General features: G+C 28.5%; 2 protein-coding genes across 2 annotated transcripts in view; both read left to right on the forward strand.

Moving 5' to 3' along the window:
- Nucleotides 1-4,055, forward strand: part of LOC123293878 — a 69,046-nt gene extending 64,991 nt beyond the window's left edge. The window contains exon 10 of the mRNA XM_044874896.1: nucleotides 3,922-4,055. Within this exon, the coding sequence (XP_044730831.1) occupies nucleotides 3,922-4,055 (134 nt within the window). The remainder of the gene's footprint in view (nucleotides 1-3,921) is intronic.
- A 343-nt stretch (nucleotides 4,056-4,398) lies between these two features.
- LOC123304491 (uncharacterized protein DDB_G0287625-like) lies at nucleotides 4,399-13,506 on the forward strand. Its single transcript, XM_044886363.1, has 5 exons — nucleotides 4,399-4,714; nucleotides 4,778-8,400; nucleotides 12,260-12,385; nucleotides 12,452-12,598; nucleotides 13,233-13,506. Exons 1-5 carry the CDS (start codon nucleotides 4,458-4,460, stop codon nucleotides 13,349-13,351), a joined length of 4,272 nt encoding a protein of 1,423 aa, XP_044742298.1. The 5' UTR covers nucleotides 4,399-4,457; the 3' UTR covers nucleotides 13,352-13,506.
- The last annotated feature ends 1,050 nt before the right edge of the window (nucleotides 13,507-14,556 follow it).

Genomic DNA, 14,556 nt, shown 5'->3' on the forward strand with positions numbered 1-14,556 from the left:
TTATTAGTTTTGTGTTTAATAATTCGAATTTAATGGCATAAAATCCTTTTATCATTTTAACTAAACGTTAAATAAAAAGCTATTAATCAACTTCAAACGAAATTCGGACAAATAAAATCTACTATAAAAAAAAGGACATTTTTTCATTTCGATATTTGATTTTCTTTTATTTATTTAACCATTTAAAAAAATAATATTTCTATCTACTAAAAAGTACACTATGATTTTGAAATAATTATTTATAGTCTAAGCACTAGTCTAGGTTAACGTAGGCATGTACTAATATGTAGGTACTTACCCTAATTTTGCCACAGGGCTTTGTTAAATACTTACATTTTTACAAACGTTGGTCCTGGTTATTTTTTAAGCGAAAATATGTGATACTGTTATGTTTTTGTAATATCGGACATTTTCGAGTTATAATCAGTTATATATTTGAATAAACGAAAAATTGGCTTTTTCATACCTAAAAAAAGTCAAAAAAATGAAATTTTCGAGTTGACCAAAGTAATTGCAGATAATTTCATTGTATGATGAATAGGAGATGGTTAGAGATTTCGTTATTTTTAAAACTTTTAGTGCAATTTTCAGTAATATTTTTTCAGAATTTTGTTGAAGGATATTCGCAGATTAATTAAAACTTTCCGCAAACTCGCAAATTTCCAATTTTGATAATGTTTTTTGGCTAAAAAATAGGCACTTTTAGTATTTAAAATTTTAGTATTTAAAAAAAATAGATGTTTTTCGTTTAAAATGGACTAAGAAATTCAAAAAACTCTTTTCCTAAACTAAAATTTGAATTTTATTACTTGGACCCTTTTTTTAAATATGGAGACAAAACGTCCGTGATCTGCACATTTACTTCTAGTTATAGCGAAATTGACTAACTGTGGAGGGCGCGCATCGCACACACATAATATTTTACATTTGTATTTATATGTTATATTATGGTCATTTTTTTGAACATCATATAGCTGAGCGAGTTAAGGCTGATGATAATATTTCGAAAATAGTATTGTTAAGGTAGAAATTGAATGAAAAGTTTTATCCAAAACAGTTTTTTTACATTATGACTTCTACAGAATGTAGTACTTTTCGAAAAAAGTTATTCGTTTTTTGTATAATCTTTTTTGTTATTTCCTCCATCTCCTCTCTAAACTATTCAGTATACGAAAAATTCTAGCCTATTTATAAAAAACAACATTCCAATTTAAAGGGTTCACTCTCTTACAAATTATGAATTTAATGGCCGCATAAGATGCCTAAGAACCAAATAATTAATTTTGTTCAAAGCATTTTTCTTGATAAGTATGAATCGCTTCGTAAATTGTTAGTTTTTGTTCTCTAATGTCAAATACACAGGTACAAAATTTCTTCAAACTATTTAAAAAAATTTAATTTTCCAATTTTATCAAAATAGTAAAGTTTTTTTGTTGTTGTCAGAAACCTTCGTGGTCGTCCTCAGAAGACCCTAACAAAGTTTCATCACAATCTGATCAATGGTCTAGGAAAGCATAGAACACAAACATTCGTTTTTGTTTATAAAGATTATTATTAATTTTTTTAAGCAAATCGTTCAATATCTATAAATTCATTTCTCTTTGATGATTATTGATTTTGATTGATTGAATTTCTTCAACAAAATTTCTTATCACTTATTGTATTTATTTCAAAAATCTTCAGTAAGGCAAAAATAGGGGCAAAGATTCTACCTAGTTATTGTTAAAAGTAAATAAAATTTGCGAAACTCAAATACGCAATTTAGTGCTCTGAGGTTTCGAGAGTCTTTTTCTAAATCTATAAGAGATAGAACGTTCCACTTTGGTAGGAAAGTTCAAGTTATTTGTAAATTGTGCATAATTACACAATTGGATTTTATATTACTGAAGGGATGAATATTAAAGAGGGGGCTAATGTTTTTATGAAAAATCGAATAACACTCCTTTCAACTCTTGAATATTATAGTACAGTTAAAGATATTACAAATAAAGGAAAATGAAAGAAACCGCTCGCATTTTACTAAAACCTCATGGAATTTGTTTGTTTCTTAGGTGTTAAATATCATTTCTAACGCATGAGCTAGTTGCGCAAATGTTTCTATTTGTTAATAAACAATAAATTGTTAATTCAATGGAACCGTTAATGTTAAAGACTTACGAAATTAATAAATAGGCAATTTAAATTACCTATTTGTTATATATGTGTAATAGTTTCCGATTATTTAACATTTACGTCATAAAAGTTGCCTAGTTACTAATTTTTTAAGTGAACTTTAACGTTGATCGTTTCATTGAATTAATTTATTATTTATTAACAAATAGAAACATTTGCGCCACTAACTCATGCATTACTAATGATATTTGACAGCTAAGAAACACATTTCATGAGGTTTTAGCAAAATGCCAGCGATTTCTTTCATTTCCTTTAGTAGTCGATTTTTGTAACATCTTTTAACTGTTCTGTTATTAGATGGTGTTGATATGAAATTTGGCATTATAGAACAACAATTCAAAGCTAAAATCCAATTATCAAATTTCTATCTATTTTAGTTAACGGCGTTTTGGAAATTTACATACTATGAAACATAAAATTTGAGGGGACTAGGAGTTAAAATTTTGTTTTCCTGACTCGATTACAATGACTTCTAGTAGTCAATAACTACTAGATAAAATTATAATTAATTTTTATTATAATTCTCGTATAAAAAACGTATAAAAACAAAAAACTGATATTGACGATAATGAATTACTATATTAGTATAATGAAAATATTTACTAAAGAGGAAGTTATATAAATCAATTTTTACTAGAATTTAACAATAATTTACCTATATAGTACAGCGACATGAGCTACTCGCTCCGTATTTGTTGTGCTGAATCGTAAAACTTCAAGGTTCGATGGGAGGTTAAAATTGTTTCCTATCGATTGAAATAACTCCTATTTTTTATTATTTTACGAAAAATGGGATTAGAAGCTAAAATTCACCGATTATAATCTAAAATAATAGAATAGGAAATGGAATAACACTGCATTACATTTAAAGTACATAATTGCATTGCCTATAGGGGCCCCGACATGGTTATTCCTTATTTTTTGATTAATTATTTTTTTACACGCTTGCACCCGAGGCATCGCTGTTTATTACTACCAAGGGGTTACCTGCAGCCTTACCTGCTAAACCTGGATATGCAGTTATAAACGTAATTACTAACTCCTCATTCCGGAAAAAAATTAACATTCGTTTTTATACGTCCATTCTAAAGAAATTAATTTTTAATTTCTTTTTCGACTTCAAATATTAATTACTCAAGAATGGCCGAATAAAAACGTATGGCAACTAAATTGCCATCCGTTTTTATTCTGTCATTCTTTAGAAATCAATTTTTGAAATCGAAAAAAAAATAAACAAAAAAAATTAATTTCTCAAAAATGGACGAATAAAAATGGAAGGTAATTTATAGATTGTTAATTACGATTTCCTCATTACGGAAAAGAATTGCCATTCGTTCTTTCATTTTTCTTTAGAAATCGGAAAATTGAAAAAAATATTAGAAATCACTCCAGGAACTCAAATACCAAAAGTCAGCCCATTTAAAGATCGATGCTAAATATTGCTAAATATACGCACTATTGCTTAAACTATTATGGATAGCCTAAGCCCTAAATAATATTATTCTAAGGCCCTAAACCAATGAATACATCTGAAATCTGTATTACTTTCTTAAACTTATCGCAACCTCTCTCAAACTATGTAAGTAACGACATCTGTTAATGGCAATTCTCATGTTTAAATCTAACCATTTAAGATTTCTTTTCTTCTATTATTTCGCCCGCCACTAGCAATTGGATATTTACTATGTTATATATCTATAATATTTACGTTTTTGAAGGTGAATGATAAAATTTTATTTCCTTTTACAGCGGAAGAAGCGTCTTGTATGAAACAATTGAAACTGTTGCGTTGGAGTCATTTAAAGCACATACAAGAAGAAGTACAACGTTTACAAGATTTAGAAAGATTTTTAGATTCATGTAATGCCAGTAATCCAAAATAGTTATAAATTGATTGTCACAAAATTAAAATTATTAATTTCACTCATTATGTTAATGCAAAGCATTTTATACTTTTAACTAATTTTTTTATTTATGCCAATACTATTTAAAATAATTATATTTATTCAAATGTAAAAAAATAATTAAATAAAAAATGATACATTTAAATTCTTTCTTTACAATATCTTAATGAAGAAAGTTCGTATTTGATGAAATTCGACAGAATTTGAATTTTGCCGCATTTTTTTATGTGACAATTTGATAAGAGCGCCTCTCAATGTTTGTGTATAAACAATTCATTTTGAAGCTAATTTCATTCTATTGTATTATTAAATCAATATTATTTTTGTTACGATTATGTCAAATTAATTTTAAACTTATAAAAATAAATTCGTTTTAACGTAATGGAAGTTGTGAATAGTACACAATTATTACCTGGGGATCCCCGTTTAGTTGATCATATAGTTGGTGAATTAAAATCACAAGGTATATTCGACCAATTTCGAAAAGAATGTATCGCTGATGTTGATACGAAACCAGCTTATCAAAATCTTCGGCAGCGTGTTGAAGGAAACGTTTCCAATTTTTTAAGTATGCAAAAGTGGAAATCCGATATGAATAAAAATCAAGTTCGTGAAATGTTACGTAAAAATATTCAAGAGTAAGTACTTACTTTAGATTCAACATAAAGTTGTAAAAAATTTACGAATTTTTTATATTTTAGGTCTGGATTCCTTGAGACAGGAGTTGAAAGAATTGTAGACCAAGTTGTAAATCCAAAAATCAACACAACATTCTTTCCACAAGTGGAGGATGTAGTGTACAAATTTTTGGGAATGGAGAAACCTGAAAAATCAACTTGTTACGATAAAAATAAATCGAATCTGCTTTCAATAAATACAACGGATCTTCTACCAACAGATTTGGATCCAATTTCGCCAGCATCTGATAAACCAATTGCACAAAATTCAAGTATGGATGTCGACAAAAGTGATTTAAAAATTGAAGATGAAGATGATGAAATGAATGACGATCAAAAAATGGATGATAGTTTTAAAATTGACGAAGAAGAATCTCCACCATTTGAACCTATTGGAGATACAAGTTTTACACTTAATGATGAAAATACAAATGATTCAAATGTTTCTGGAATTTCTGGTTTGAGTAGTCACGCTTCTGAATCTGATTTAAAAACTAAATTAGATGTTATAAATCCTGACTCAAATAGTTATGATAAAGTTAACCATGTGACAAAAGTAGTTACCGAAATTAACGAGGAATCTATTAAAATGGATGTTTCGGAAGATATTGAAACAGTTAAAAACGATACGGAGCAAAATTATGAAAGTGTTAATATGGATATCAGCTCTTCTGATAGCAATGGAGAAGAATCAGCTGATAATTCAAACGTTGTTGAAGTAAAAACTGAAGAATTATCAATTGAAATTAAGGAAGATATTACGAATAATAATGATGATGAGGCCATGAATAAAACAGATATCAAATTAAATGAACAAACTTACAATGACGTAAAGGTGGAAGTTAATGGTACTGAAGTATCAGAAAAACAATCTGAAGTTGTTGAAGAAATTAATGAAGTTAAAGTCGAAGACATCAAGGGAATTGCCAGTGAAGAAATTAAAGAAACTACAGCTGAAGAAACTAAATTAGAAGAGACGAAAGAAATTAAAATTGAATCAGATAACAATTCTGAAAGCAAAGAATTGTCAGATAATAAAAAATCTGAAATCAAAGAATTTTCAGATAATCCAAAAACTGAAATCAAAGAATTGTTAGATAATAATAAATCTGATAGTAAAGAATTATCAGATAATAAAAAATCTGATAGCAAAGAATTATCAGAAAATAAAAAATCTGAAAACAAAGAATCGTCTGATAAAAAATCGTCTAAAGATCATCGATCCTCTGATCGTGACAAAAAACGACATAGTAGTAGCAGTTCTAGTCGAAATCGTGACAAAGACAGAGACAGCCGTAGTAGTCACAGCAGCAAAGATCGTAAAGACTATAAAAAAGATGACAAAAAATACGATAATAAAAGTGACAAAGATTCGTCTAAAGGAAAAGAAAAGGATGACAAATACGATAGTAAAACCGAAAAAGATTCGTCTAAAAATAAAGAAAAGGATGATAAACTTAAAAAGGATTCAAAATCAAGTAGCTCATCGTCAAAAGATTCTTCACGAAAATCGCGTGATCATGATAGTAAATCAAGTTCATCAAAACGTGGAAGCAGTTCAAATACATCATCAAGCCGTGATCGTAAAACATCCAGTTCAAGAGATAGCAGTAATCGTGATAAAAATAGATCAAGTTCATCATCAAAGTCTAAAGATAGGCGTGATTCATCTCGTGACAATAGAGATGATAAAAAATATAAGGACAAAGAATATGGTGAACGAAAACATAGTAAAGATGAAACTGCAGATAAAAAACGTGATGAATCTAAAGATAAAAATCGTAATGAATTAAAAGATGAGTCATTGGATAAAAGTAAAGATGACGTAAAAGATAAAAGCAAAAATGATTCAAAAGATAAAAATAAGGACGATAATAAAGACAAAAATAAAGAGGATTCTAAAGATAAAATTAAAGAAGATACAAAAGATAAAAATAAAGATGATGCAAAAGATAAAAATCGGGATGAAAAACGTAAATATGATTCAAAATCTAAATCAGATAAAGAAAAAAGCAGTAGAAATGATTCAAACGACAAAGAAAAATCCAATAAAACTGAGTCAAAACACTCAACGAAATCTTCAATTAATAACAAAAAAGATTCGAAGAAAGAAAATAGCAATAAAAAATCGACAAAAGATGATCATTCTAGTTCTCGCGAAAAAAATAATGACAATCGTCGATCAACGGATCGTGATTCCAACGATGGATCATCAGGAAATTCACACAATTCAACCGTTACAGGAAATGCGACAAATCAAAAATCTACCGCATTATCAGATAATTTAAATTCACAATCAGGGGAATCTGGTGATCCAACTTCTGATTCCACCACCGATCAATTAGAGGGAAATAATGAAAATGTTACAAATGCAGCGATTAAAAGTCCAATTAAAGTAGATGTTACAGAATCGACAGAAGTTTTATTAAATACATCATCAAATGGGTTCCCTAAAACAAAGAAGCGGTCATTTTCAGATTTAGATATGCATCAAGGACAATTTTCAACGCAAATTCTTGATGGACAAATTCAAGTGAAATTAAAAAAACCTAAATTTGCATCGAATATATTCGAAGCACGTCGATTAATGAAAATCCGTAAGCGATTAGAAAAATTAGAACGTAAACGACAAAAACAGCTTAATGAAGCTCATCAAATCGAATGTAGTTTAAGTCCCGATGCCAATTCTTTAGATTCGATTGCTAACGGAAGTATTTCATCTAGTGATGAATTAGAAAATGATAATTCTTCAATTGCTTCAACTGAACTAGAAATTTCAAATAGTTCACAAGTGGAAAGTGATATTCCAAAGCCAGAAGAAAACAAAAAGTCACAAACTCTTTCACCAAAAGAAGCAAACAAATCGCCAACTGTTTCACCAAAACATGTAAATAAATCACCAACTGATTCACCAAAACATACAAATAAATCATTAATTGATTCACTAAAACATACAAATAAACCATCAAATGATTCACCAAAACATACAAATAAACCATCATCTGATTCACCAAAACATACAAATAAATTACCAACTGATTCACCAAAAACTACAAATAAATCACCAACTGATTTACCAAAACATACAAATGAATCATCAACTGATTCGCCAAAACATACAAAGAAATCACCAAATGTTTCACCAAAACATACAAATAAATTACCAACTGTTGTTACACCAAAAGAAGATGCTGTTAATAAGAGTGATTGTAAAGAAACCACTTCAAAACCAACTACTGAATCGCCGAATATAGTTTATTCCAGCGATGGGGAAGATTGTTTATATTTAAGTCCGAAGGCAAGTCCAACTGCCGAACGTTTCTTAAAAGAAATTGCTACATTTAAAAAACGTGGTCCAATTATCTCAGAAACTGATGATACCGGTAGTGATATATCAGATAATTCTTTGAATACTCGAGGTTCATTACGACGATCAAGGAAACCAAACATGAGATATTTATCAAAAGATTATACATCAGAAATAGAATTAGACACAGCTGAAACTAGTGTTGAAAAGGAGGAAGAAAAAGATGAAAAAAGTGTTAAAATTACTAGAAGTTCAAAACGTAAAGCCAATTTAGACGAATCAGCTGATGTTGAAACAAATGAAAATAATAATGTCAAAGCAGCAAAATTGCAATGTCAAGGTAAGTTTTCTTTTTTTCTATTTTTATATTCGAAATGCCTTTACGATTATGGTGTTAGAGTGGTTAAAAATAAAGAAAGTCGTCTTATTTTTAAACAGAATTATATCGTTACGACTGCTAATATACATGCTTGTTTCATTTATGGACCGGAAGCTAACAACACTTTAATAGCTGCAATAAAATTTATATAAGACCGTTATTCTTAATAAAATAACAAATAAACTTAATTCGAAATATTTTTCCTCCAAAAATGTGTATTTTTCAATCACCAAATATATCTAATATGCAGATAGTGCCGCGTTTTTATTGAACGCAAGTAGCAAATCGATTCAAACAGTATTTACAAATTTTTATAGTTACTAATGCAGTATTAAAACTTTTACAGAGAAATTGCAAATTCTTTGATTTGGCCAATTTTGTTTTATAAATTGATCTTTTCTTAATATATTTTTATTTCTTGAAGTCGTGAATAAACAAATAGAATATCTCGATTTAGACACATTTTTTATTCGACTTCTCGTTTTTTTAATGCCACCATCGTTTTTGGTATAATTTTTGCTATAATAAACGCCAATAAACCAGGTTTTTAAAAAAATAAACCCAACAAAAATTTTTACTATCGACTTAAAAAGAATAGCATGTAAATTTGTTTTAAACAAAAAGTTTCTGTAAATATTCTACATTATTGTTTGTTTTTCTTTCAAAATTATCTCCTAAACAACAAATGGATTGGAATTTATTTAATAATTTTACTAAAAAATCGATTGGAAAAAAAATGAAACTTCTTCAGTGGTATGCTAATTTATATACCATAATTAAAATTGTCGTCAAATTTAACTTTCTTGCACTTGGGTGTTTAATTGTATCTCAGTTACATACTACTACACTTGTTGATCTGGACATTGTGCACAAATTTACTATTCAATCACTATTATCCTTTTTTGTAATTATTTGTGTATTTTCACGTTTTTCCACTGTTTGATGTTTTAATTTAATTTTCATTGTAAATACACGATTTTATTAAAGCTGTTCTTGTACAAGAAAAATAAACTTGGATTTCAAAGTTATATTGTTTTAAAGTATAGAATTCGAAAATTATTAAGTTCGATTTTATTTCGTTTACTGAAAACCAAAGGAATTCGAAACTAGTGTAGGTGTATGAATGAAAAGTCCTTAAGTCCACAATCTAAGTCAAAGTTCAGACTTCGATGACATTTTAAATATAAACTTTCACAGATAATCTACTGTTTAAAACTTAAGAAAATTATCTGTGTTGGTTATTTTGTTATAAAAATTATTACAACCCACAGATCTATTCTAGAAAAAATCTATTTCTTCTTCAGGATATTTGATTGGTAATATCTCGCAACGCCGGCACGATCTCCATGGTTACATTCTACTCGTTTATTAAAACATCTAACCGAAGTTTTCACAAATTTACATACAAATAAGTGCTTTGATGTTATTTGAAAAACCTATTATATTAGGTTTATCGCGATTTGAAGTTCGATAATTGAGTAAGAGAATAGTAACTTGCACTTATCGAGACTCATTATACAGAGTGCCAAAATCATCGAACCTAACAGAAATCCCTTTGCGTTTTTCGATCTGACGCACTATTCATGATTAAGGTTTGACTAATTTTCGTTTTTAATTTTAACAACTTCTCAACTAATATTAGGAAAACTTAAATTTTTATAATAAACAAAGTTGTAAGAAATAAAATAAACTTTAATCGGCAAATTTACTACTTACAGATGATTTTACGTTTAAGTTCTAAGGTATAAAATTTGAATTTTTATTTTAGAACTCTGAACGTAGATTTCTTTGTAATTATTAAACTTAGCGAAAAAATTGACTGATGATTAATTATAGTAAACTTTATTTCTTATAATTTTATTTATAATAAAAATTTACTATCTCCTAGTATTAGTCTAGAAATTCGTAAATTTAAAAAAAAAAATTACTAGCGAAGCTTTAATCTTTAACGTCTGGTCAAAAAATTTCAGTTCAGTTCTTTGGTTCGAGGATTTGGGAGCAGCCTTCACATAAAAATGTAGATAATAATATTGCAAACATGATGGCATAGAGTTGTCTCAGCAAAAGACAAATCTAACGGTTATCGCGGTTTTAAGTTTCAATAATTGAGACAACCGCAAAAATTCTAATTGTAAGATTTGTTTACTTTTGCTAACACAGCCATTTATCATCATATTCACAATATGATTATCTACATTTTTATAACTACATATATATGTATAAAACAGAAAATGTATATTAGCTCCGTGAAAATAGCACCCCAATGGAAACTATCAAATGTTGATTGGATTCGTTTGTCCATCATTTGCCCACATTTTTACGCACAAAATTTTCGTTACATTTTTTCAGGAGGTAAAAGTTTAATTTGTCTAATCTAAAAAGGGCTATCCTCATGTATAACCTATCATTCGTAAATTCAAAGAAATTATAAATAAGCTTAACCTCAAGTTCCTAAAATATTAAATTTATCTCGATTTCGAAAAATGAGTCAAGTGTTTTGTGAAGAGTTCAAGAAGCCTACTAATTCTATTAAGCTAAAGGTCGTGATCCAATTTCGCATCTGAAGTAAAATGATGGATTTCTTTTGATGTTATTGTACCGCAGGAAGAACTCCGAGAAAATTGTTTAGTCTTCACTGGCTCTACGTAGACGCGTTAAAAAAAATTTAATATTATTAAATTATAATACTGATTCATTCACAATATGTTATTTAAACACTGGCCGAATTGAAGCTGAAAATATCCACAAAGTTATTTTTAAAAAATCTGGGTGTTCAATTGAAATGATTTGAAAAAAAGTAAAGGATAAAAAATACTCTGTGTAGATGGAATTTTGCATCAAGCTTTTTTTTCCTAAATCCACATTGCCAAGGGGTTGGCTCAATGAAAATAATAAGGAATTACACCTATATAATATATAAGAAAATTCGGCAAGGGTAAATTACTCTCTTACTCAATTATTGAACTTCAAATCGCGACAACCCTAAGATTCGTTTACTTTTACTAAGGCAACCCAATAACATCCGTAATCTTAATATTATTATCTACAATTTTATATAAAATATACAGGGTGTCTTCCTTCTTTTTAACGTTGACATATGCTTGAAACTCGATAAAAAAATTTTATACAGGAAAATGTGTCAAACGAAAAATGTTAGTTTAAAAGGCACACATCCTATACCGGCATCGAATTCGATCTAAATTTTCAGGTTCAATTAAAACCTAGCTCTGATTAATAACTTACAAACATTAGATGGACGCTTTAAATTAAAAAGTAGTTCTTTATAAATAAGTAAACATTTTTTGTTTGCAATATTTTTCATTAAGCTTGAAAACCTAGGCCAAGTTTAATATCTGCGTAAAATGTGCGCCTACACATCCAACATTTTTCGCTTGAAGCATTTTTATCGACAAAATTCATTTTTCGAGCATATGTCAACTTAAAAAGCCACCTTGTATAAGTCAAATAAAATTTAATTAAATGTTTAATAACTAAGCATAGTCTTACCTTTATAATGGGTTGTTCAACCTTAATAAGTTTTATTCCCTCCTGCACTTTCTACTAAAATATCAGCGTAACGCTCAAATCAATCGACTAATACTTATCTCTTTTACTTCACTGTTTATATTATCGAAATAATTTATTAACTTATTTAAAATTAATTGTAAAATAAAATTTTCCGCAAGACGACTTTCTTTTGTTACACGATTTAATAGCATAATAATCAGAGGCGTTTCGCTTATCTCATTTTGCATCTTTTGATTTTTGTTTTGTTTTTAATCAAATTTTTATTTTATGTTTTTGCACTTATTTTGAACAGTAAATCTCATTGAAATGGATATATCTAACAAAAGCACACCACCTGCAACTCCTATCGCTGATCAAGAAATAAAACCCTTGAAGAAGGGCACAAAAGCACGAAAAGCCAAGAAAAGTATTACCACAGGTTTATATTTGCCCCAAAAACAAAATTTTATTTTTTTTGTAAATACTCATACAATTTTTTTTTCAGTAAATGAATCATTTGTATTGCCATTGAGTCCAGAAAGTGATGCATCCAACACTCCAATTCCTGATACAAAAACGAACATTTCGCGAAAAGAATCCAAAGACGAAAATAAAGAAGACAAATCCAAAGTACAAAAAGTAGATAAACAAGGTAATTAATTTTTATATAACCTTATAAGCATTATTTTTTATTTGTAAGAAATGTAGTATGATTTCCTCGTACGAATCGTTGACCTCGTAATCGAATTATTTTGATTTACTAACCTTAATTTCATTTTGACTGGTTTCTAAGTAATATTCTGCTTAGATTTCTATTCGTAGAGGGATATAAACCTATACTATTCGAATGCGGTTATTACGGAATTTCTTATAAATAGATACATAATATACGGTGTGCGTAAAGAGTTATCCCAAAAATAACCTATTTATAGATATTTATAGATAACCTATTTATAGATATCCCATCCATCTCGTATTTTGAAGACTTTATACTCATGTAGGTGGATGGAAGCAGCTTTTAGTTAACTCATCAAGAACTCTCAAAATACGTATTTTAGGAAATTTTGAGTGAAACCCTATTTAAATATGTAAAAGAGGTGTGTCATATTTTTAAAATTTTCTTTGATGAGTGCATTTGACCGTTTGATCCGTAATATTATTCTTTAAAATATTATTAAATTTCGATAAATCTTTTTTGTTATGGTTATGTACTATGTGTATTATGTTATTAGTGTTATGTTTTATAGTGTAAGTAAATTTATTCACAAATAATCTTCTTTTTTCAGCTTTGAAAGCAGCAAAAGCAGCCACACAACGATATTCAAGTGATGATTTGTACAAACCACGACCAGTAATTGGTACCACACGACGTAGTCGAGCTGCTCATAATAATTCATTAACATAGTGTTAAGTATATGTTTTGTATATAAATGTTATAAAATGTTATTACGAGAGACAATTGTGGCCATTTATAATTTTTATAAATTTATATAATATTACGTTACCAATTACTTAACTGTAATTTTTTGTAGGACACAGGTTTTATTTTACTTTTAGTTTTTATAGAATATAACAATTAATGATTAGATCTATTAATTATAAAATACGTATATATATAATTTACATATTAAATTGCAATAATTTTTATGAATGGCACTGATATATTTTTATTTTCAACCCTGCCTAACAACAAAATAATGTCATATAATATTACTAACTCTCTAAAGGTCCAAGAAATAGAAGTTAAAATTTATTCGAGATAGCTGTGTTTTCTATCGAGATAGCTGTTTTTCACCTAGACTTGAGTTTGTAACTACCAATCAAGGTGGAGATATAAACCTTTAAAACTGAAATTATTCCGAGGCTTTTTTGACACGAAAAACTGCGATACATGAACACAGAATTTGACATAAACCTATTTGTTACTAATTGTTTTTTTTTTTTTTAACTTTGGGGTATGTATTCAATTAAAGTCAGGTGGACAAAATTTGATGGAAAGTGGCTGATAGATTTATCGCTACTTACCTGTCTATGATTCTCATTGTAGTCGTGTCGAAAAAGCTTCCTCTGAAGTATTTAAATTTTGAACGTATATATCTCCACTCAGATTAGGGTTACGATATCGAGTATTGACTTAAAACGAAAGCAGGGCGATATGTTTGACTGCTATTCAAATCTCTCTGAACATCGCTAGTAATTCAAAAGAAATAAATATTATGAAAACTTGAAATAGTTAGTTAGAGGCTAAAATTTTAGATACATTTCATACTCGCTTAATGTTAATGTTTAAAATGTTCTAAAGTTCTCTATGGATCTGAGTATCATACGATTAATTGTACATGGGTCATAGGCGAATATGGTTTTTATCAAATATCTCGAAAATTGTGGATTTTTGTTATCATAAATATCGTCAACTTGAAGCTGAGATAATTTAACACAAATTAAGTTCAGAAGTATTTTTCCATAATAATTAGGGATGTTCCGACTAGTCGGTTAAGCCGTCTATTCGGCCACTTTCGTAATCGGCAAAAAGCTCCGACTATTCGGCTTCTTACTTTGTATGTATTTGCCAATAAAATATATATATGAGAAATTACATTTTAAAAAACC

Source organism: Chrysoperla carnea, chromosome 1 (assembly GCF_905475395.1).
Source record: "Chrysoperla carnea chromosome 1, inChrCarn1.1, whole genome shotgun sequence".
Lineage (NCBI taxonomy): Eukaryota > Metazoa > Arthropoda > Insecta > Neuroptera > Chrysopidae > Chrysoperla > Chrysoperla carnea.

Bases quoted from the DNA above. Each gene is read 5' to 3' on its own strand.
- LOC123304491 (XM_044886363.1), top strand. From the start codon at position 4,458: ATGGAAGTTGTGAATAGTACACAATTATTACCTGGGGATCCCCGTTTA. The intron at 12,386-12,451 runs GTTTATATTTGC...TTTTTTTTTCAG, and splicing joins CAAGAAAAGTATTACCACAG to TAAATGAATCATTTGTATTG. The intron at 12,599-13,232 runs GTAATTAATTTT...TTCTTTTTTCAG, and splicing joins ACAAAAAGTAGATAAACAAG to CTTTGAAAGCAGCAAAAGCA.